This window comes from Paramisgurnus dabryanus, chromosome 14, assembly GCF_030506205.2.
Source record: "Paramisgurnus dabryanus chromosome 14, PD_genome_1.1, whole genome shotgun sequence".
Taxonomy (NCBI): domain Eukaryota; kingdom Metazoa; phylum Chordata; class Actinopteri; order Cypriniformes; family Cobitidae; genus Paramisgurnus; species Paramisgurnus dabryanus.
This window is the reverse complement of record NC_133350.1, coordinates 17,929,753-17,953,400: the sequence shown is the minus strand read 5'-3', so window position 1 is coordinate 17,953,400 and position 23,648 is coordinate 17,929,753. Positions and strand designations below refer to the sequence as shown.

The window sequence follows — 23,648 nt, the reverse complement described above, 5'->3', positions numbered from 1 at the left end:
GTTGTGGACACTGTTGCGTGTTAAGTCAGCTGGTAGAGCAAAGAGATGTTAAGACGGCGGGCCCTCATTATGTGGCCAAACCAATAAAGCCAAACCTTGGAAGCAGACATTTACTTGGGTAAAACATGAGGAAAGAAACAATGCAATGTGTTGCAGTTTCCAGGTAAAGCAGACAAGTTGAGAGCCTTTTTTTGTTGGCACAAGCAACTATCATAACACCAAATAGCCGACACCAAATAGTGTGCATGGTGTCTAAAGGGTTGCTGATAACCCTTCATCTGGTCCACTGAACTTAATGCACTTAGTGCACTGATAGACTTATTAACACAGCATATTAATACGTTTTATTAATATTGGTTTGTTATCTTCCTTACAACAATCCTAATACACCTGAAACTATTGACCCTGATGAGAAGGATTGTGAAATTTCAGAATTAGAGTTTTTATTCAAAATTGCCAATTATCTTAACAAATGATGAACAAAATGTATATGTATACAGTTATATTTGACTTTTGAATTATTATTTTAAATAATATATATATAATTAAATAAATAAATATTAAGTTTCCTTAATGATCAACAAAAGGTTTGATAAGCCGGTTGAACTTTTTGGGAAAATAAGTTGGTGGCTTGATTAGTTATTACGTAGTGTGGATTATTTTTTTATTTAAAGGTGCAATGTGTAACTTTAAGAAGGTATATGTGTAACAATATAATATACATAACTCTTTTATCAGTGGTGTATAAAGACAAAAATTAACTGTTTTGTTTTTATTACCTGAGATGGAGTCGTTTTATTTACATGAGCGACCCCTTACATGGAAGTCGCAATTACGCGCCGCCATGTTTCTACAGAAGCCCTAAATGGACAAATTGTTCTATAGGGCGCTTTCTGGTACTACGTTGTCTCAGACGATAACGTGTTTGTCCTGTGGCAGCTAATAGGGGTTGGCGGATTTATGCATACAGGAAATTAAAAATAGTGTATGTACTATGTAAAAATATTAATATATGCACAAACCTACAGGCAGGATAAATACCGGTATATGAGAGACAGATCTCTAGATATGGATATTGTAAATATGACTTGTGCTATGAAGTCCATGGAGTCTATTTTAAGGTCTTGACGCTCTTTACTGTCTGTTATGTGGCATTCACACTAGATGCGGAAGAGGCGGCAAGCGAGTGATTTACATGTTAAGTCAATGCAAAGATGCGAATAGGCATCCTGTGGCACGGTAAGCATGAATGACGCGGTGAGAATGCAGCAGAACATGCGGCGCGGATGGCGCGAGTTTCGCTCAAATTGAGCATTGCCACAGGACACGCGCGAGTTAAAAAATCTAAACTTTGGCGGATTTTCGCGCCATGTTAACCAATCAGGAACTTGCTCTAGTAGTGACGTTATTAAAGGGAGCGAGCGGAGTCGCAGAAGCCCATGGCGCAAATTACTAGAATTTCACGCGCGGCTTTTACGCACGAATGAAGCGAGTAAACTCAAAATGTTTAAGCATCCGACTATGCGCGAATAGCGCGTTTTTGCCGCCTCTACCGCTCTACGGCTGGTGTGAACGCACAGTTAGACCCTAACCAATGTGTCTCTTTCTTGTCTTTCTGATCAAAGATGTTTGTATTGTGAGCAAATGGCGCATCAAACTGCATCGCTCCAGTAAGGCACGTGTCACTGATATAAACGTGAGTTTTGTCTTAGCTTGCTTAAAGTATGTCTGACGTTTTATTTCACGGTAACAGAATATACTCTCATACCGCCCAGCCCTAGTGGCTACCGTAGCTTCAGTATCCGTTTCAAAAGGGAGGGATGAGCTGTGGACTAAGCCGTTGGTTGTAATTCACAGTCTCACCACTAGATGCTGCTTAAATCTAAAACCTGGTCCTTTAATTTATTAGTTTTTATTTGTTTGTGGCTGACCAATGTGTGGGTCATAACATTGAACCAGAGCTGGTCAGATAAGCCTCTCATTCATGTGCGTGACCAAAAAACGTTTTAGTGCTTGTCTTTTTTGTGCCATGTATGTCCTCTGCTAGGCTGTCACAGCTTGTTGTGTTTCAGGCACACTTATTGCCAGGTCAAGTAGTAAGGACAGTCACTAACTGTGTGTGTGTTTGGTTAGTGAGGTTATACCCTGGACGGTTGTCCAGTCACAGTCTGTGTGCTGACACATTCCAGACACCTACTGCTGCTTGTTTACAGGGATAATTCTGCTGGGGTGGCCACAGACCAGCTATGTGTTAAGAAACTGTTTGCTATTTCACATTAACCTCCTTCTGGAGACCCTTGTAGCACATCTGCGTATACAACTATCCAGACTTTATCTCACAGGAAAACCAAGGCACCACCTTAAAAGAAAATAGTTTTCAGCGGTTGCAAGTACCATGACTGGAATTTTTGGGGAGCTGCAAGGCTTGTAACATGATCTCACTTTCTGCGAGAGCTTCACAGTCCAGCAGCAGTTGATTTAAAAAGAACTATGTTCATGTTAAATGCTCTTTAAGGCATATATTTAATAGGCAGTGTGGTATAGTTTAGTGCGAGGCGTCTGGAATGCGATCAGGCCCAGACGCCAGCCAAAGTAACCTGGAAGGCTTTCCGGGTGGTGGGAGTCGACTGCTCGCATAACAGCTATGCTGAAAGCACACCACATGTTAGTATTAGCTAGTTACCACAAATCTGTCACACCTCAGTGTAGTTATAATGTGCGGATTGGTGAGGAGGTATGACGTTACCTTATAGTTCCCAGTAATGTGCTGGCCAGGGTGCAATGAAGACTCTCTAAAGGCTGATTTGTGTAAACATTTGGGCCAGAGAATTGGAGAGTTTAGGACCCCACAAAGACCGAGTATTTCACGTTGCTTAAAAGAAAACATAAAGGTCATGCATTGCACATTTTTTATTCCTGCTAATTTTTTAAGCATGCCGATAAAAATGCCAGCACTGCAATTGCATAACCGAACAGACAAAATGTACTGTACAGCTCGGCCCAACTCTCCTTTGTCACAATTAATTTTTTTTCATGAGATGTGCCTGTTTGTGACTCATAAAACGTTGAAGACTATTGCATCATCAACTTTATTACAGTAGGTGTGTGCAGTATTTTATGGATGCAGTTGTTGTTTTGAAGCAGATGCCTGCTTATCTTTTCTTTTTCCATAATTGAATTTTTGCTTATCTTGAAAAATTTCATTCCTTAATAGTGATGAAGCGTGTCTCATTTTGTACTGCGATACAGAAACAAGCAACCTAAAAACAGAAGTATTAATCTGTCAGATCCAGATGCTCTGGCTCAGGGTGATGATGTCAGGGCAATGATGTCATTGATGTAGCGTGCACGTCTAGACTGACTGCTGTCGACAGACTCTTTGAAAGTGCCGAATGGGCTGTTAATTTTTTTTGCTCTGGAACTCTTAAAGTACGTGAAAAATGAGAAAAGAGAGTGAGAACATGGGTTCAGCTTCAGGTCCTCCAGCAGACTATGTGTAATAAATGTTGTCTCTAGTGTGACATCTAAGTTCCCATGCGTATTATAATTGAAGTGCTCAGATGCAAAACCCTCTAAGTGCATCTAAAATGTTTCTTTGTAAATGAGCATTTTTAATCAGACTCTTAATGTATTCTGCCAACAAACCGGTATTTCTAAATGGCCTGAGACCAGGATTAAGTGTGTTTAAAGCAAAGTATTTGATGGACATATTATACATGCCGAAACTAGCATTTTGTTAATATCATTATCTCATTTATGTCGGAGGTGATGTTTAGAGGCTCCTTAGTCCTTTATATAAAAAACAGTGCCAGTCTGGTTTAGAGCTCACCATATGAATCAGTAATTTCAGTCTAGTCTTTGTGTTTTTCTGGGTGTGTTTAGCTTAGAGAGCTCATGGGTTATCATATTTAAAACAATTATCATGCTTACCTCATCAGTGGTTTTACCCTATCTGTCATCTTCTGCACGAGCACACAGATCTATGCTTGCTTATTCACGTATTACATACTATGTGTATATCAGGATGCTACTGTATATTAGCATTAGTTTATATGTCAGAACACCAGCTTGAAAAAAATAACTACTGTATAATTAATACTGTATAAAAATGTTGCTTCTGTAAAGAGATGAGGGGAAGCCAAGATAAAAATTGAATTTGAATGGAGAATAGTCTCATTGCATATCATGTAAAGGAATGCAATCCCATCTCTCAGTCCCGTTCGGGCCTTTTATAGCGAATTAATTCACTTTAGCACAACCTTAAGCTCAATTCCTGTTTTTCACTCATCCATTATCAATCGTCAGTGGGGCCTCCATCAGGGGAAATAAACTTCTCAAAGTAAGTGAGAAAAAATGCTATCTTAAATTACAGCTTTAAAATTTTTCTGATTAGAGTCTTCATCGCAAGAGATTGTCATTGAAATGAGCTCAGGCAGAGCGGGATTAAAGACTACTTTGTGTTTCCATGCAGTATTCAAGACCACCCTGTTTAATCTGGCTGTGATTTTTATAGAGCCTTATCATTTAGCCTTTGCCACATTATGATAGTTGCCAATGAGACGCATCCTTGTTTAGAAAGGGGATTTCCATCTAATCGCATGCTATGTCTTTATCTGCAATAAAGAGAAACTACGCAGACAAATATTTGTTGATGGCCTTGAGGATTTATCGTGTTTGTGTGTTTTTTTTTTATAAATTACAACATGCTGACTAACAGAGTTATTTGGTCCTGTGGGTTTAAAACAGAAGGTAGTATTACTCATGACTGTTTCGGGCAGCAGGGGTCTTTAAATGAGGTGTTTCGGGAAGCCTGGGGCCCTCAGAGGGGAATTTAGGATGAGATAATGCAACTGACATCTTGGGGTCTCAGGGGTCCAGAGAAACTTACTGTATGGTCAGATGATATAGGGTTCCTGAGTGACTCTAGAAAGCTAGAGAAACAGATTACACATGTTACTTTAGGGGCTAAAGTGAGTTTTAGTGAAACAGTGTGAGATACTGAAAGCTGTTGCTGTATGTTGTACTGTATACACTGTAGCAACAGCTATATAGCACAAATGGGGACCTGCCATGAAAGGAAGAAAAACGTGAAACACTAAATAAATATAATGACTGTAGGGGTAAAAGTAAAAGTTGCTGATTTTAGACTTTATACCTTAGTTTGAGGTGTGAATGTTATCTTAAAGGGACACTCCGCTTTTTTGAAAATATGCTCATGTTCCAGCTCCCCTAGAGTTAAACATTTGATTTTTACAGTTTTGGAATCCATTCAGCTGATCTCCGGGTCTGGTGGTATCACTTTTAGCATAGCTTAGCATAATCCATTGAATCTGATTAGACCATTAGCATTGCACTCAAAAATAACTAAATAGCAATGATATTACACAGCGCCTAAAAATAGTCCCCTTGGTAACATTCAATAGCAGAGTACTATTTTTGGGCACTGTGTAATATCATTGCACCTGCTGCAGCCATGTTACGGCAGCAAAGTCCTTCATTATTACGCCAGAATGAGAGTATAGTTCCTAGCCATATCAGCCTAGAAAATCACAACTTTTACCTTTCCGACGGTCTTAGTTCACGATGTAACTACAGAAGAGTCAAGTTTTAAATAGGAAAAATATCGAAACTCTTTGGTAATTTTTGAGCACGATGCTAATAGGGGTGGGTATCTCTAGGCACCTCATGATTCGATTCGATTACAATTCAGAGGGCGGCTATGCGACGCTAAAACGATTATCTAAATTTTTTTTGTGTGACTATAGATACTTTGCTTTAAAAGTACCAAGTAATGACCCATGAAGAATTTACTTCCAATATATTTTTTAACATTGCAAAGAACCAACAGAAAAAAACATGTGTGTCTGAACTAGCAGACCTCCTCTGGGTGGAAACGTGTAATATGGTTTCTCGTGTTTGTCGTGTTTCTGAAATATTTTAGTTTTGTTTGACATAACATAAATCTCGAAGATCGGATCAGATCGGATCGAATCGAACAATGATAATTGATTCAAGATCTTGAGAATCGGAATCAAATCGATTCTTGAAATTTGAATCGAAACTCAGCCCTAGCTAAAAGTGCTACAGCCAGACCCAGAGATCAGCTGAATGGATTCCAAAAAGGTAAAAATCAAATGTTTAAATGAGCATATTTTCAAAAAAGTGGAGTGTCCCTTTAAAAAACTGTTTTTGAGATTTTTTCTATTAAAGTAGACCGGAGTTATACTTGCAGGACTGAAAATAACTGCCTGGGGGTGTTCTCAGTATGGCTGCATTTGATTGACGTGTCTTAAAGAGACTTTGTATATAGATGGATGGTTTTAAGTAAGTTCGTTGTTTCAGAAAAGTTATCACACTTGGATTTGCTCCACTCAATTTCGCCAAGGGCAATAGATGCCTGATGGACCTGCGTAACATTTTTGTACGCATATTTCTCAGTTTGCACTCCCGTCCCAGTTTGTTCCTCTATAAACTGTCTGTATTGGGCCACTCTGTACCTGCAGCCTAATGCTGATTCACTCCTTGTCTGAGTGTTTAAATACACAAATGATTTTAGACTGCGATGACTGTAGTTGTTGTTTATCCACAACATCATCATTTAAATAAACTCATGTACAACTTAAAAAAAAAAAAAAACAGAATGTCAGGCAGAATCTGAGACAGACAGATACACTTTGCTTTCATATGGAGAAGAGTAGCATCACTATTCATTCTTATGTGGCACATAAAAGGAGACATTCTGAGTCATATTGTTTGAAACAAATATCAGTGTAATTTTTGGGAGATTTTTTTTATTTGGGTGTACTGTTCCTGTAAGGGTAAGAGGCTGACCCGCCACTCCTAAAAACAGATTTGATTTATTTCCTGTCATTTTTCATCAGTGTCAATGCAATTCTTCATGACTCTCTCGCTTGTATTCTCTCCGTTTCCTTTTATCTTGCTTGCTCTTTGGCTTCTGGATGCATACTTGATGATAGAAAATTGATGGTAGGACAACATGTCTGTTTTAATATTGATTTAGCCACAGACTAACAATGACTCTATTCTCCATCTACAGGCTGTGTTATTTTGTGGCTGAGGTGGTTTGTGTGTGTATACAGTATGTGAATGTTTATGGAGCAATGTATTGAAGCTTTGACCGTGTTAGTGAGGAAAATACGTTGGTGTGTACATGAACTTTGTCTTAGATACTGATACGCAAGACATGTGCTTAACATATCATAGTGTGCCCTTTGGTTGTTAGTAAGGAAAGTTCTGACTATACGGTAGTCAATTTCTGGCAGAAGACCAGGAGACCGACTGACGCTGTATGTTTACTGCCTAAACACTTGTGCACTAACAAAGTAACATCCTTCAGTCCAAAAACTGCAGAATAACACAAATATGCCCTATGTTATTGTGGATTCAATTCCTGACCACTAGCTTTCCAAAAAAAAAATTGCCCAGTGGCCTTTTGAATATGTTTACACCCTGTAACCACGTACACACTTTAATTTAGGTCACAAAAAAGTATGAAATGCTGTGGGTGTATCTAAACTAGTATACAATAGAGTGCTGTTCTGAGAGGCACTAATGCATCTCTTCAACCCTACAATAGACATTGAATGTAATGTTAGAAAAAGTCTGTGTATAGGTTGGAAAGTGGCATGTGTGGCGTTAAGATGAGTCACAGTCTAAATCAATTTTGATGACACATTTTATTCTTTTTGTTTTTGAAAATGTAGTTATTAAAAGGTGATTCATGTTCCAACACCAAATCTGTTTGTCTATATGTATCTATGTAATACATCATAATGGTGAAGATTCTGCACTGTCTGAAATTAATAATCAAAAAGGGGTCTCTACCTGTCACTGGGGACAAAAAGCAACATTTCAAAATGTACACATTTGAACCTGAAGAAATCACATTTGTACCAAATGTATATATCTGCTCCTAAATGGTCAATTTTAGTACCTATTTAAAGGGTCCTGGGGACAATGGGTATCATTCACTAAACTGTGTACGGATGTTTTAACTTACAAATCATGATTCAACAAAAACGTTCATACTAACATTTCTTTTAACGGAATAAAAACTCAGACCACACCTGCGCAATAATCATGAACAAGGAAAAAGAACCCTATAAATATATCTGTGTTATATTTTTATATATTTTTTTCCTTGTTCATGATTATTGGGTACATGTGGTCTAAGTTGTTCTTACGTTTTTGTATACATTTAAAATAAATTTTAGTATGAAAGTTTTGTTGAATCATGAATTTAAAACGTCCGTATGCACATTTTACGAACAAATTTTTGCGTGCACTTAGTGAATGAGACCCATTGGGTTGATTTTTGACCATTTATTTCTGACCGTGTGGGTGGTTAAAAGATTATAGATCAGAATATATCATGTTGATCATTTTTAAAATGTAAGGTTCCAGACAGGAAAAATAAAGCTTTTCTTCATGAAGTGTTTTTCTTTGTACCTGTTGAGTTTAAATTCATTCCCCGCCAGCTTTCTTTTAAAAAGTTGCCTGCTAGCATTTTTTTTTTTTTGTGATTTTCACAAACAAAAGTTTCACAAAATGCCTCCCAGGAAAATTTTCTTCTATAGATATGTAAAAATACAAATATATCAAATGTAAGAACAGACCATCTGCTTCAAACAAACAAAACGGGAAAAAAAACTTTAATCCTATCTTCATTGGTTCTCTTTTACAACCTCTTAAATAGGGGTAGGTTTCTTCAAAAATACCAAATTTTTGTAAAGGAATTTTGTTGAATGATGATGAAAACATACACAGGGTTTAAAATGTTAAAACATTTGTTTTTGCTTTAGTTTTTATAAACTTGGATTAAAGATTACTGTAAAACTTGTCAGGAAAGCATCATTGGCAGGGAACTGTTTTCTTTTAATTGACCAGATTACACATATTTAATGGAAAGTTGGTGAGAAGAACTAACCATTTTTAGCAATTGGTTGTGGAATGTGGTTGCCATTCATGTAAATTATCTCTCACTCTTTGTACAGAATTAAGCATTTACAATATTTGCTGGGGTTGTACCATCAAAGGTTCATTTTTGTACCTTTATGGGTACACAACACATTAAAATGTTGTATCCTTTGAGGTACAATATTATACATGAAGAACCTATTGTGTACCTTAAGGAACAAATTTAGGCGTACAAAACATTTAATTGTACAACCTCGTATTATGAGTGACGGGAAAGGTACTTTTTTCTGACAGTGTAGACTAACAATCAACAAAAGCACTGAAATCAATGGGATCCTGTGTTTTGAAGACATATTTGTAAGAAAACACAAAAGATTTTTGTGGACATAAGATCATATTCATTATGTAAGTTCTGTAGCAGCTGGTGGTAATTTGGTTAATGAAGTGTTTCAAGATTTCTCTCTTTGTTTCTGAAGTGTGACAGACTCACACAAAAATCTCCCCACATCACAGCTTCAAATGTCAGATGTAAATCCAGTGTGAACTGTAACTGTTTCTTTAATGCAGATCTTAAAACTAGATCCTGGCGAACCCGAGATCATGCACAATAAAGCCAAGCAAACAATGAGGGCGGTAGTTTATTATAAACCCAGTCAATCTTACGCTGCCCATACGGGCCAGTGCTAATGTTTACCCTTTTGAAAGGAGAAATTGCTTTCAAATCCAAAGCAATGATGCTGGCACTTAATATTTTCATAGACTCTGTCATTTATTACATTTCATAGTTATTTTTCTTTATTTTCTCCTAACAATCTGAACATCTGGAGTGAGGTTTGAAATGGCAAAATATCCAATCAAGTGATTTGCTTTGCTTATACGACCCTTGCCAGGCTTCAACACAGGACGCTATGGGCTTGTGTCCCTTCAGCTATTATCTAATTTAAACATTGATTGCTGTTTCTGTCTTAGCTAGATCTTCAAGCGTTAGACTCTGAACAGAATAAGGTGTGTTAGTTTATGTTTTTCCTGGACTCCACATGCCTCTTTATGGGCACCAGACCTCATCCTACAGTATGAACTCTATGCCTCTCCTTTAATATAATATTATACTTCATCCAGTCGTTTCTCATATGACCTGAAACGTGTGAGTTAAGGCCAAAGGGATTGTTTAGTGCAGCAAAAAGATGGGATTAAATACTATCATCATCCACAAAAAAAATATAACAAAACATTTCAGGCAAAAAGTCCATTTAGCCTCTTTCTGTTTGGGGGGTTTATTTCCTTTGGCTTCGAAGGTCTGCATTTCACATAGTTTTTCTTTCTTTCAGAGTAATTAGTCTTTTAAAGTAAAATATACGAAGTGCTGTGGATAGCTTGCCAAAGTCAACTCAACGGGCAGTTTGTGGAGGAACACTAGAACATTTGTAGGCTGTAAACTCACAGGGAGACTGTGTCTGAACTTCAGAACACGAGCCCCGGCTGAAAGGTTTGGCCTCATCCTCACACCCGGCTCAAAAAGGACTGACGCTTCAGTCATAACGTTATTCATAACTTTGCTGATATGCCGTTCTCTGTTTATATTACCCTGATCTGGCTGCTCGTGGCGTATCACTGTACGCTGCTTTTTGTTTTCGATGGCAGGCTGCTTGAAACGCGGTCCATTTCAAACACTTGTCCACTTTGCCGTGCCCAGATTCAGGAATTTAATTGAGCATTTGTTTAATCAGAGCTTTTTGCCTGCAACACATTTGATAATTAAACCTTAATGCTACTGACTTTTATAAGATCTTACTATAAGTGGCTAAAACTGGGCGTACACAGTGCGACTTTTGCTGTCGTAGGGGCTCGCATGCGATTTTTTTTCTCGGGAGCAAATCGTTCATAATCGTATGGTCGCGGCTCGCACCATGTGAGAGGAATTACGAGCCGAGCAGGTTACGAGCACCTCACGACCTCCCGATAATTTTTAAACATGTCAAAAAAGTTCGGGAGCTGTCGGTATAAATTCGTAGTGTTGGTGCGGGTGAACGAGACGATCTGGCAAAGCACTTGAAGTTGACCAATCAGAATGTACAAAACACACAAGAAGAAAGAAAAATGTGGCACTGCTACCTCAAATCTGGACGACAACTTTACAGCTGGCCATGTTTCGCGCGCACACACACTCCGGTGACCGGACATCATGACAAATATGACAGATCCTTTCAGTGACGACCTCTTGATCAGCTTCTTTGCCTGTCATACGTGTTTTTGTTATGTCCGGCCACAGCTTTGGATGTGTGTGGAAACAGGAGAGAGTGTAGTTGTTTTAGGCTATACCACTGATTATAGGCTATAATGCATAAAACGAGGGCTACTTTTTATATTAAAACATTTTTGATTTACTTGTTGATTTTTCTGTACTTGTTAGTATGTTTTATCATTAATCTAAACATAAAATAAGCCAACTAAAATATGTAATAAATAAATATAAAAATGATTAGACTCCGTGCAGAGACCACTGGTTTAAACAGTACAGGATGGACAAAGAATGTCGCAACTTTTGTGTAATCCAAGCTGTGCCAAAGTCGCTGTAGTACAGTTTCATAAATGAATGGATATTAAAAGGGCTGTCGCGACAGAGAATAAAAAGCAACGGAATGTCCATGTTTAATAGGCTATAAGATATGCATTTATTGTTTTACACTTTACACGTATAATAAATGCAAAATAAATTGTCATCGAACAAGATTACATTAAACATGATCATCATACGCGGAGACGATGTTTTACACATTATTATGGAGCTTCTGCTTTAACAAGTGAGCTTAAACGTTTTTGTTCGGTATTTTTTACCCACATATATATATATATATATGTATATATTTTTACATATTTTCGACCAAAGGAACACATGATATAGCCCAATGTAAGTTGTTATGGTAGCCTTAGCTTGTTCTAAATGATGAGAATATTTAAATGACAACAAATGTAGGCTATCTCTGAAACTTTATTTAAATAATGATTAATTTGTTTTCATACTATATTTGTATTGTATTAATTTACATAGGCCTACTGAGAAAATGCCATATATTAATATGCAATGCCTTCTGTATGGCATTTATTTTGTACAGTTACAGGAGCACAATTGCTGCGGGCTCACTTTTACTTTAAGACACCGCATTGACAGAGGGTCCGTACATTTGCACTAGACAATGCAAACAAGCCTAGACAATGTGCTTTATATTAAATTTAATGATTTTCGTTTTACAAATTAATATTTGGCTGTAGATGTATTGTCTTAATAATTTAATCATAAAGGGAAAGACGTTAGCTTACCTTGCGTTTTAGCTCATTGCTCCTCATTCTGCATTTACAAATAAATAAATAGGCCCACTGAATTTGTTTTTTAAACGGTCATATTTATAAAAAAAAGCAACAATATATGTAACATTAATAATAGCAATATAGATATTTACTTGTCACTACAATCATGATATATTAAGACGGTAAAACCGCAAATGCGCTTTCCACGAAAAATAGCGGAGTCACTGCTAGAGAAATTCCTTCACCGCCACAGCACAGACCTATATTGCAATTTCGGAATGCATAAACAGAAATACAAAAGAACAGAAATTCCAGGCTGTTTTCTGCACTTAAGCCAATATCTTTGTCGTATTCTTCTTGTTTTATTTTTTGTACATTCTGCCACTCAGGTGCGAAAATGCTTACGTCAGAATTCGTCAAGTCGTACAGTAAAATCTTGTCGTGTGTGACTGCATACAAATTATTTTCGCATAAACTCACTCGTGTCGTGTGCGAGAGCGCACGACGTTCCGACCATCAGAATTCGCACCGTGTACGCCTAGCTTAATATATTGCTGAAATTTCACAGGGTTCAGATGGAGTTACACTGTCAGAAAAAATATTCCCTAGCTATTCCCGAATATCAGTCATGTGACCTTTAACGTCATTCCAGTTGCCTGCCGCCATCTTGAGTACCTACCGAGTACCAGTAGGCTACTGACAAGCATTGGCTAGCTTGCTACGATTTACGTATTTCTTTTTTTTACTGTCTATGATTCTTACGGATACAGGAAAGGGCTACGAAAGACAACTTTCGCACCTCGACTGTCATGAAAAGAAATGATACTTTAAAAAAAAAATGTGATGCCTACTCGATCCCTGATGCGTTCTGGTACCGAACTACCTCTATTTTACAACACTAAGAAGGTGCGACACAACATGAAACTTTGCTCGAAGTATCACCTGGATCTCTATACATGAACGCGAGCATTGAGAACATTGTTTGTGTACACAGAGTTTACTAAAAAGAGAGGTTTTGAACAACTGACTTTGGCTGTTTTGGCTTTAGCTCGTCATCTTTGCCAGACATAAAGAATCGATTTCCGAATGTGAATGAATGAATGTCATATGAGGCTCCTTTTTCAACTAGAAGGTCAATATTGTTTTTCACTTGCGACAAAACAACAAATTATCCGTGCATTTATATGAAACTATGCTTTAGGAGCTATCCATCTTTACTCTCCTCCCTCCTTACGTCGCATTCGGAGATCGATACGTCTTGACTGGCAAGATGGCGGCGAGCGGACGCCAAGGGAACCAAAGTCAGTTGTTCAAAACCTTATTTTTAGTAAACTCTGTGTTCACAAACAATGTTCTCAATGCTTGAGTTCACATGTAGAGACACAGATGATACTTTGAGCAAAGTATGATGTTGTGTCGAGCCTTCTCAGTGTTGTAAAAATAGCGATTTTGATGCTCACAACATATTGAAGGCATAGCTTCTAGTTCTTTTGCAACCACTTCAGGTACTCAAAATGGCGGAAGACAAGTTTGAGATGTGAGTGACATCAGCTGATATTCATCAATAGCTGTCACTGGGCCGGTACCCTTAACTGTGTATATATTAGTACCTCATTGGTATCAAATGTATACATATTTGTACCTAAAGGGTAGATATTTAGGCCTTTGACAGTGACAGCTGGGGGAACATTTTGAATTTTTTTTTGTACAGGAATTGACTACAGTTATTGGAACTGTCCTGTTTTCAGAAATTATTTCCATGCGGACCTCAAGACTTTATTTATTCTTTCATTTTCTAGTCACACAAATGTTTCCTGAAACTTTTGTTCTGTTGCTTGATTTGTATATAGTCAGTGGATCTCTGTGGGAAAATGATGGATTATGTTAATCTCATGTTTGTTTATTTGTTCCCACTTCCTTTGTGTACACTTCCTCAACTCTAAAGTGATCATATGCTAATCCAATCTGGGTGTTTGATCTCAGTTACAGTACATTTACTCATTCGCCTGTCTGTTTCTTCATAATCATTTGAAGCTGGTTGGGGAATCCGTTTTACTTGAAGAAATTAAGAGTAAACTAGCTATTGCAGAGGCAAATGAAATAATAAACTAATGAAGTGAATTTCATATCATATTTCTAGCTAAATCAACAGTCTAGACACAAACGCATGCTTTCTGCAGACCAGCATCAAGTGGATATTGTAAACACATGCACACTTCCTGTCAGGAACTTTGTCTTTACAGAATGAAGGCACTTTTCCAGAACCGAACCCCACTTTGGTGTAAAAATCACTTTGAGTCTTTTCAGTCCTGCTTGGATTGAAATATCAAGACTAGGGTTGATATAGTTAATATACGATATATGAACCCGTCTGCTTTTGTTGGCAATGTTACATTAAGGTTTCTCAAGACATTTTTTGGGTCTTAGGACATGGTATATAGAAGATCCAGGATTAAGGTCTACTTATACAAAACCATAGTAGCTTACCCCTCCCTCTCTGTACAGTGGGAACTGTTTTTAGACATTACACAAGAATCTGCCTGAAGCCCATCTTTTTTGGAAAGATGATTGGAGCGCGCGAGAAAAAGGCTGATTCCATTAAAAGAAACAAGATGCTAACTAAGTTTACCAGCCAAATATGCAGCTGCTGTTTTCTTTGTGCACGTCCTCAGGCTGTATAAAGAGAATAATTACACAGCCGGAAAAAAACCGACATAAAAGCCAGCTATAACCCTGTTCACCTTTTGTTTTTCTTTCTCGTTCTCCAGATCAACCTCAAGCACGGTCTACGCCCATACACCCCACGCTAGCTAGCTCATACGGATCAGCGTCGCTGCTGAGGAACGTTAGCAAGCCTCATAGCAACGGGGTTAGAAACGGAACCTTTTCGCGAGCTGCATCCTCATCTTCATCTTCGTCCTCAGCTCAGAAAAACCCAAAGAAGCTGCAGTCCAACCCATCCATCAACAGCCAGAGTAGCAAGAGGAGCAAAGGCAGCTCCAAATCCAACAGCTCGCAGATCCCCACAGATGCCCAAAACGGTGAGTCAGATCTAAAGCATGGGCCAGAGAGAAAGAGAGAGAAATGGGTGCTCATTTTCCATCCACAGGGTGCCAGTGCAGGTGCCTGATCTGTTTTTACCACAAAAAATGACAGAACTAGTTTGGCACATGTATTTTGAGACACATTTATTAACACATTTATTTAACCTCCTAAGACCTGGATGTCCACATACATCAAATTTTTTGTTGTTTGCACCATAATACTTAATTCTGTGAAACATGTATACAAACATGGACAATTGCACTGCTTCATGTTCAAAGAAAAATATTTCTTTTTTATATTTTTTGGTTCTTCCTAACCCCAAAATAGCTGGGAGAAATCTGAATAAGACAAACCAAAACTCAGGTCTTAGGAGGTAAATGCCCCGTCCACGGCACCTGACATAGCCTGAGCTTGCCCGGGAATGCTGAATCATATTATGTTAGATGAGAAAATAATTTTTTAACAATCATAAGACTCTTGCACTTAATTTTTTAAGTTTAATCAATTAAGAAAAGACAATTATTTTCAACTTTCTTGACTAGTGAAGAGTTGCTATAAATTAAATTTGAAGTAACTTATGCTAATTCAACTTTATTTTTTATAATTTACAGCAACTCCTGAGGAGTCAAGAAAGTAAAAAAATGTTTTTCTATGTTTATCTTTATTGAATATAAAAATGACTTTTTGGTAACATTTCTCAGTCTTGCAGTGTCTAAAGCAGGCTGTGAAATCAAAGATGCTTTTTTACAGTAAGCATTTTAACGTCAATGTTTGTCTGTGGGCAGGTTAAGCAGTAACATATTTAGTTATGTCCTTGTTTAAAGGGGACATATTGTGTTTAAGAGCTATAATTGGGTCCCCAGTGCTTTTATCAACCTATAAAATGGGAAAACGATCAACCCAGTAACTTAGTTTTGGTAAACCATTCTCTGCATGCACGTGAAAAAATAGCTCATTGAAATTTGGCTCCCCTTGTGATGTCAGAAGGGGACAATACTGCCCCCTTATCTGCACTATCCAATCACGGCACTGCCATTTAGTGCAGAGATCAGCTCATTTGCATTTAAAAGGACACACCCAAAAACGGCACATTTTTGCTCACACCTACAAAGTGGACATTTTAACATGCTATAATAAATTATCTATATGGTATTTCGAGCTAAAACTTCACATATGTACTCTGGGGACACCAAAAATGTATTTGACATCTTAAAAAAATCTTGTTCATCCTTGTTTAAATATACCACCCGTATTAAGTAAAGCCATTAAGATTCGTTTTGTGACCTACACTCAGATTGCTGTGTCCATTGCATCCTGGCCTGCCTGTTCTGCGAGTTTCTCACGCTTTGTAACATTATGCTGGACTGCGCAACATGTGGCTCCTGCGCATCGGACGACTCATGCTTCTGTTGCTGCTGCGCATCCGAAGAATGCGGCGACTGCGACCTTCCCTGCGACATGGACTGCGGCATCATTGACGCATGCTGCGAGTCTGCAGACTGTCTTGAGATCTGCATGGAATGCTGTGGGCTGTGCTTTTCGTCCTGAGACTCCTGTAGGAGGCGCTGCCTCTTTCGTCGATTCAGAAACAAGGGAAGAATGGGAATCTGGAATGAGCACAAAATGAATCAGATGAGCAGACATTGGGCTTGCACGTTAAAGAGCACGGTCGTTCTCATTACATTCCAGTTGCTTTCTTCTAGACTGACTATTTAACGGCAAGCTTAGTTGTTCACTAATGGTGTCCTACAGGAAATCTTTTTGTACATATGAAGATGGGCTGATCCAGCAACCTTGGTCTTTTCTGAACTTGAATGCATTTTAAAATGTGTGTTGAGTCTGGCTTGGCAAGATGATGAATGCAAAATCCACAAAACTTTTGAGATCATCCTGGTCCAGACACTAGATACGAGTGCTTGAGCGTAAATGTCAATGTTTATTTTATATTGCGTATATATTGCCAGGTTTTATCACTTGGATAAGAATCCACACTAAAAGTGCTTGGGTTACGGTCCTGATGTGTTGCACAAAACATTTCCATCTTTAAAATTCATTTCAACAACTGAAATATTTTTATTCATCACTCTTCCTACTGAAACTGCACCCATTATCTTAATCATTAATTCCAAATATACGCTCTCAATATGCACACTTTCAGTAGTACACTGGTGTAGTCCTTCAGCCACCGGCCACAGTGCTGAGGATTACAGAAGCCATAAACTGTGAGTGTGGGACTCGAGTGGGAGAAAGATGTGTGTATTTAATATATGGTGCCTTATTACAGCTGTATAATAGATTGTACTTGTGCGTGAGGTCAGGTGACAGGTCTGTCATTTTACCCATATTTTTATTGTCTTTCTTTCTAAATTTAAGTGTGCCTTATGACAAATGTTGCTTTCGTATTGCCATTTTGTAAGCATTTACATACGAATACAAAAAGCAGTGCAAAAACAGAATTAGTGCAATATAATATACTTAAATTAGAAACTGATGTTAAGGACTATAAAAGCTGACACTTTTTCTCTCTTCAACACTCTTTCCATCATTTTCACCTCATCACTCTTTAGCGTTTTATTAATTTCCATTCTGAAATATTATACTGTAAGCCGTTGTGAATTGCTCCTGTATTCTTATTCAATGTGAAATGATTTTCTTGTAAATCCCTAACTTTACATTTACATGAATCTTGTTTGACTCTAAATGTTAGTTTACGTATCTACCTATTATTCATGTAGTAAATTACATTATTGTTACATTTTCTTCTCCCAAGTGGTCTATTACAGCATATTATAAAGCACACTGCATTTTTGTGAGAATCAAAATACCTTGAAAGTACTTCCCACATTATATATTCATCTCACAGGAAGATCAAATGGTGAAAACGGTGTATTGTTTCAAATTGTTTACAGGCGTTTCCTTATTCTCGCTTGCCTTAAAACTGGAGTAAAAACGTTTTCTTAACTGGACAAAAGTAAAGTGCTAAACACCAATCCCATGCTAATGCAATAAAAAGAAATCAATCACTGTTACATATTGGGTTTTCTTTGTGTTATTATTTTGGGTAGTGTCTGTTATCAGAATCCAAACCTTGCCAGAGATCCTAAAATGCATTTTAGGTCCTATTTCATTAGGGAAATAAATCAGTTTGCCTCCTTTAGATTACTGTACATCATCTGTATTGACATCTTATGTAGCTCAACTGGTATAATAAGAAAACCAAGGTCATGAGTTCAATTCCCAAATATCATTTACATTTCTGCATTTGGCAGATGCTTTAAAGGCGGGGTGCATGCTTTTTGAAAAACACTTTGGAAAGGGGAGTCGGGCCGAGTACCAAAACACACTTGTAGCCAGTCAACAGTAAGGGGTGTGTCTACTAACCGACATTGTTGCCTGTGTTGCGTATGTTTGGGGCGGGTCTATCAAAAGAAGTTCCAGATTCTATTGGGGTAGGGGCGTGTTTGTTAAGGTGATTTCAAATATCAACATTGGCTTTCAAAGATCATGCACCCCACCAGTGCATTACAACACTGTAAATAAAATGCAGCATGAAGTTAAAACAACACCTATTTCATTGCTAAAAAACAACGTTATTTGGTGTATTTGTTATAATACAGTGTGCTTGTGTGGTTTATGGTAAAAAAACATTATTTTCAACATACCGCACATTTTTTTAGCTCCAGTGGCCAGTTGCATAAACATAGCCATGATGTTAAGACTCCGTCTTAAGAATGATTCTGACTAACTAGCAATTAGTTAGGGCTAATCAGTCTTATTATTTGGATTTAAATTAGACTACCTTTCTATGTAACATACTTAAAACAGTTATGATCAGCCTTGAAGAAAAAATGTATGACTAACTTTTAAGACTAGTCTTAAAGGTTTATGCAACTGGCAACAGATTTTACTCTCTACCTAAAACGCACAGATTTGAAAAACGCTGTGTCCCTGATTGGCCAGCTAATCTGTACGTTGTGATTGGCCTGAATACCTCTGACGTCAGCCGGAAACGTGACGCTCCTTACCATGTTTGAAAGACTCGGTCACAATGCAATGCTAACAGGAGTTCACTTACAGGCTGTGAGTCTGAAGCGGGAGGAATTATGATAATGTCGGTCTTGTCTACATCACCAATCCCAGGAAGTAAACTGTTGCCTACAATCTGTGTGTTTGTTATAGTCCAAGAAAAGAGATTTATGTTGGAGATGATGACTTTTGCAAATTGTTACATGTACTCACACCAAAGGAAATTTAAAAACGTGAATTGGACAATAGGTGCTCTTTAAAAAAAGTTTTGCAAGTTAATTCAACTACACTAATTAACATTTGAAGTGGATCAAAACCTTTCCTAAAAGTTGTCTTAAAACCAATATCCCTTCTTGTCTTAGGACAACCTTGATGAACGTTTTTAACCCACTTCAAATGTTGACTGGTAAATTTTAGGTTTTGGCCTGTGATAAGTTGACATAACTTAGAAAAACAAGTTGAAATTGTTTAACTTAATTTGTTAAGTTATTAGGGGAGAACCGGGGCGAAAGTAACTCGAGACAAAAGTAACAGAGCGATTTTCTCGAAACTTTGACAACATCTTTAGCACGCAAGTCTTAACAAAGCTGATATCAAATGAACATAGCAAATATCGCGGTATTTACTCACCGTTTTCCGTGTGTAGATCCAGAAAGGTGTTCTCAACCATAAAAAGTAAATTCCTGAAGCGGTCATTTTTTTTCTTATATGCGTTGTGTTTCTTGTTTCATGTGTTACAGTACTGATCAATCTACAGGTTATTTAGTGTTCTAACACATATTGAGGTTTGACTTCTCAGAGTTTTTCAAAATAAAAGTAAATCGGGTTTAAATGTGAAAAGATCCAGTCGGGATGAAAGCAGAGTTGTATAATACTTAAGTATTTTAGTTACATTTTCCAAGCATCTGTGCTTTATCAGAGTATTTGTCTTAGGAAAAATTTACTTTTCTTTACTAAAAAAATGTCACTACATTCTAAAGCATAGAATCATACTGTGTATTCATTATATATTGCATATTAAAATTGATTTAATGCCTAATTACATAAAAAAATTTTACTTTTACTTTCTTGAGTAAAAGTACGAAAAAATTTTTTACTTAAAGGTAGGGTAACACATTTTGAAAAATGCTAACGGTAGCCGCCTAGCAATGAAATCCCGATCCCACGCTCAAGTCAAAGTGCCATCCAAAGTCACGCCTCTTTCAACCACATGAACACGCACAGATCAGACGGTCACATCTCATGTCTCATTCACCAGTGAGAAAACTTTGCAGTACAAAGTGAATAACACTTCCAAAATAACAAACAACTGGTTTACATCAGAATTAGTTTAAGCACACGTTCGATTGTGTAGACGTAGTAACTATATCGTTATGCTAATCCGTAAACGAACACAAATTTCATAAGCAACACAACGTTTCATCAAAGTAGAATATCTGAATCCATCTCAATACAAACATATCGCGTACCTACCTTACCAAAATAAACAGTGCAACGACCCTTTCAGACCCTTTGCCTCCTGTAGCTGTTTGCATCTCGCGGTAAAGCAGTAAAGTTACCGATGTTAATTTGGGTTTTTGCTCTTGCTGACCAAGCCATTTTTGCTGTTGTTGTTATAAAAGATGCCTTTAGTTTTGTTGCTCCTGTGTAGGTTGTCAATTCAGCAGAAAAGTTTGCTGTTCTCGCTGTTTACAGACAGAGCGCATGTGAACGCGCCGATGACGTATGGTATCTGCGTGGACTCGCTGCGCGGTGGGAATTCAAATTACGCTTACGTATGAGGGACAAAAAAGGAAACGTCCGTTCGGACCGAAATCTATGATTTGTTGAAAATTTTTTGGTCCTACGCCTTTCACAGATGACATAAATTTCTACAAATACATTTAAACAACTTAACACAGTGATTGCTATCAGGATGTGAGGAGACTTTTAACCAGCATAACTAAAAATGTTTCAGGATCAAATCTGTTACCCTACCTTTAAGTAAAAGTAAAAAAAATTACTAGATGTTTAATGTACTTAAATATTAAATATAAACCAAAAACTTGAAATTATGAAATGTAGTGGAGTAAAAATTATGATAATTTGTTTTGGAATGTATTTTTTCCAAAGAAAAACACTAATTAATTAAATGAAAATTTACTTTTATGCAGAAAGTACAAATACTTAAGTACTATTCAACTCTGGATGAAAGTAACACTTGTTACTTTTGTCCCGCTGTTAATACTGTTGTAAATGTTGAAAATTTAAATTACTTTAATTTGATTTAATTTCATTTTCATAGTGTTCAAAATGTTGAAATAATTTTTTATTCTCAACAATTTAAGTTTGTACTGTCGATTTCTTTTGAAACATTTGATAAAACTGAAATATAAAATGAAAATATAATTTCATTATTTTTTTACAAAGATGAATGACAAAATAAGTTTGCAGTTACATATTAACAAGGTCATAGTCAGGTATATTTAATACAAACAAGTGTAACATAAACGTCTATCTTGTTCTGTTGTGTTACTTTTTTTTTTGACCCACCTGTGTGTTACTTTCATCCCTGCTGTGCTGAGAGGGCCATAAGTATCAATTCACTACTTATGTTCAAAGTGAAATTATACTGAAGTCATTTAACATTTATTCAAAATTCCACCTGGTATTGATAGACCACACTTGTGCATTATTGACCACAGCAAAAATATATGTCTGTCTTTACCATTTTCTTTAAAAATTAAGTTTTTCTGAAAAAAATGGTACTTTCACCCCTGTGATTTATGTTGATTTGATATAATGTTTTACAGTGTTCCCTGAGATTGAACCAATGATCTTTTGTGCTGCTAACGCATTGCATTACCACTGAGCTATATAATAGCCCCCAAAGAATATGATGATGATAAAAATAACAAATGCACTTGTGTAAATGTATGTATCTATTTTTAGTCTTACACACTACGCAGTGTGTAGTTTGTGATAATGATTGCTGTATGGAAATGTTTTTGCCTCTATCCTCATTCTGTTGCCCAAGAAATCTCTGTTAGGCAACAGAAAACACTGCACTTTAATAGTTTCTCAAAGAGCTGCCAAAATTGTTAAAGAGGAATGTCTGTTCAAGGCAAGAGTGCAATATGTGATAGCGCCTTCCTTTTGTTACATTCTCTCTCTCTCTCCCTCACTCGCTTTGTTTGTTTTTCACCAACTCGTTTCTTTAAAAAATCTAAATGAGTGTACTATAAATATGGTTTAAGTTGGTTGGCAGACTCTCCCTGGTTGTTAACCACACCGAAGCATCTAAAGATAGAGTTCACAGATATAAGCTGGTGGTAAGGCACACAGGCAGGCACTCCTCCAGGGGAAAGGTTAAACACATTCTTCAACATCTGCATCTGTTTGACGACTTCAGCGTCTTGATACACAATGCATTAGTAGTCTCTCTTTCTCACAAGCATATGTGTACTCGCACAATCCCCTCCTGATATTCACATATTCTCACACTTCGGGGACAAGAGGCTATTGAACATTAACCATGAAATTACAAAGACGCTATTATAATAGAGGTGAAGAGGTCACCAGCTGTGATGAAAATCATAGATTAATAACCCCGACATGAAAACGCCATTGGCCTTAAGCTCTGAGAAATTCCACTTCTGCCTTCTTCCAGAACTCAAAAAGAAGCCAAACAGAAGACATAGTGTCTGCTTTATTAATGCAAGGGTCAAAAAAGAGCAATGACAACCATATTCCCTTTGTTTTTCAAGTAATCCGGTTCGAGCTGCTAGTTTGACTGTTTCAGAAGAGAACGCCCCTCTGTGACCTTCAAAAGATCTGAAGTACAAAAGACGTGATGAAATGATAGCTGGCACGCTTTTGCGAATTTCTCAAAGGAGTTCAGAGTTGTTGTGAAGTGTTTCAATGATTCCAGTTGGAGCGTTTTTAACAGTATCGCCTTTCAGTCAATGTTTCCTTATTGCTCACAGAACTCATCCGATACCAAACTGGATTGGATGATTTAAAAAAAATATGATTTTGTTTAGTGGATCACTAATCAAACTAACCAAAGTGTTCCTGTAGCTTAATGGTAGAGAATTGAGTTGGCAGCACAAAAGCTTGTGAGTTTATCAATGTAAAAAATGAAAAGTTAGTCCAACTTAAAAAAGTAAGTTATTTAGTCGAGTTCATTTAACTTTGATAAATAAAGAAATAATATATACATATTATATATTAGTTGACAACATTTTTACACAATTTTTTTAGTTAATTTATATTTTTAAGTTGAACTAACTCAAAATTTTAAGGCCACCAGGTAACTTACTTTTTTAAGTTGAACCACACTTCAGTATGAATGC

General features: G+C 37.2%; 1 protein-coding gene across 2 annotated transcripts in view; it reads left to right on the top strand.

The window, feature by feature from the left end:
- The window catches only part of mdfi (MyoD family inhibitor), a 38,515-nt gene extending 20,198 nt beyond the window's left edge, over window positions 1–18,317 (top strand). For both annotated transcript variants that reach the window (XM_065241416.1, XM_065241415.1), the window contains 2 exons: window positions 15,012–15,284; window positions 16,583–18,317. In XM_065241416.1, coding sequence (XP_065097488.1) covers window positions 15,012–15,284; window positions 16,583–16,836 — 527 coding nt within the window. In that variant the 3' untranslated portion in view covers window positions 16,837–18,317. The remainder of the gene's footprint in view (window positions 1–15,011; window positions 15,285–16,582) is intronic.
- Window positions 18,318–23,648: the final 5,331 nt, after the last annotated feature.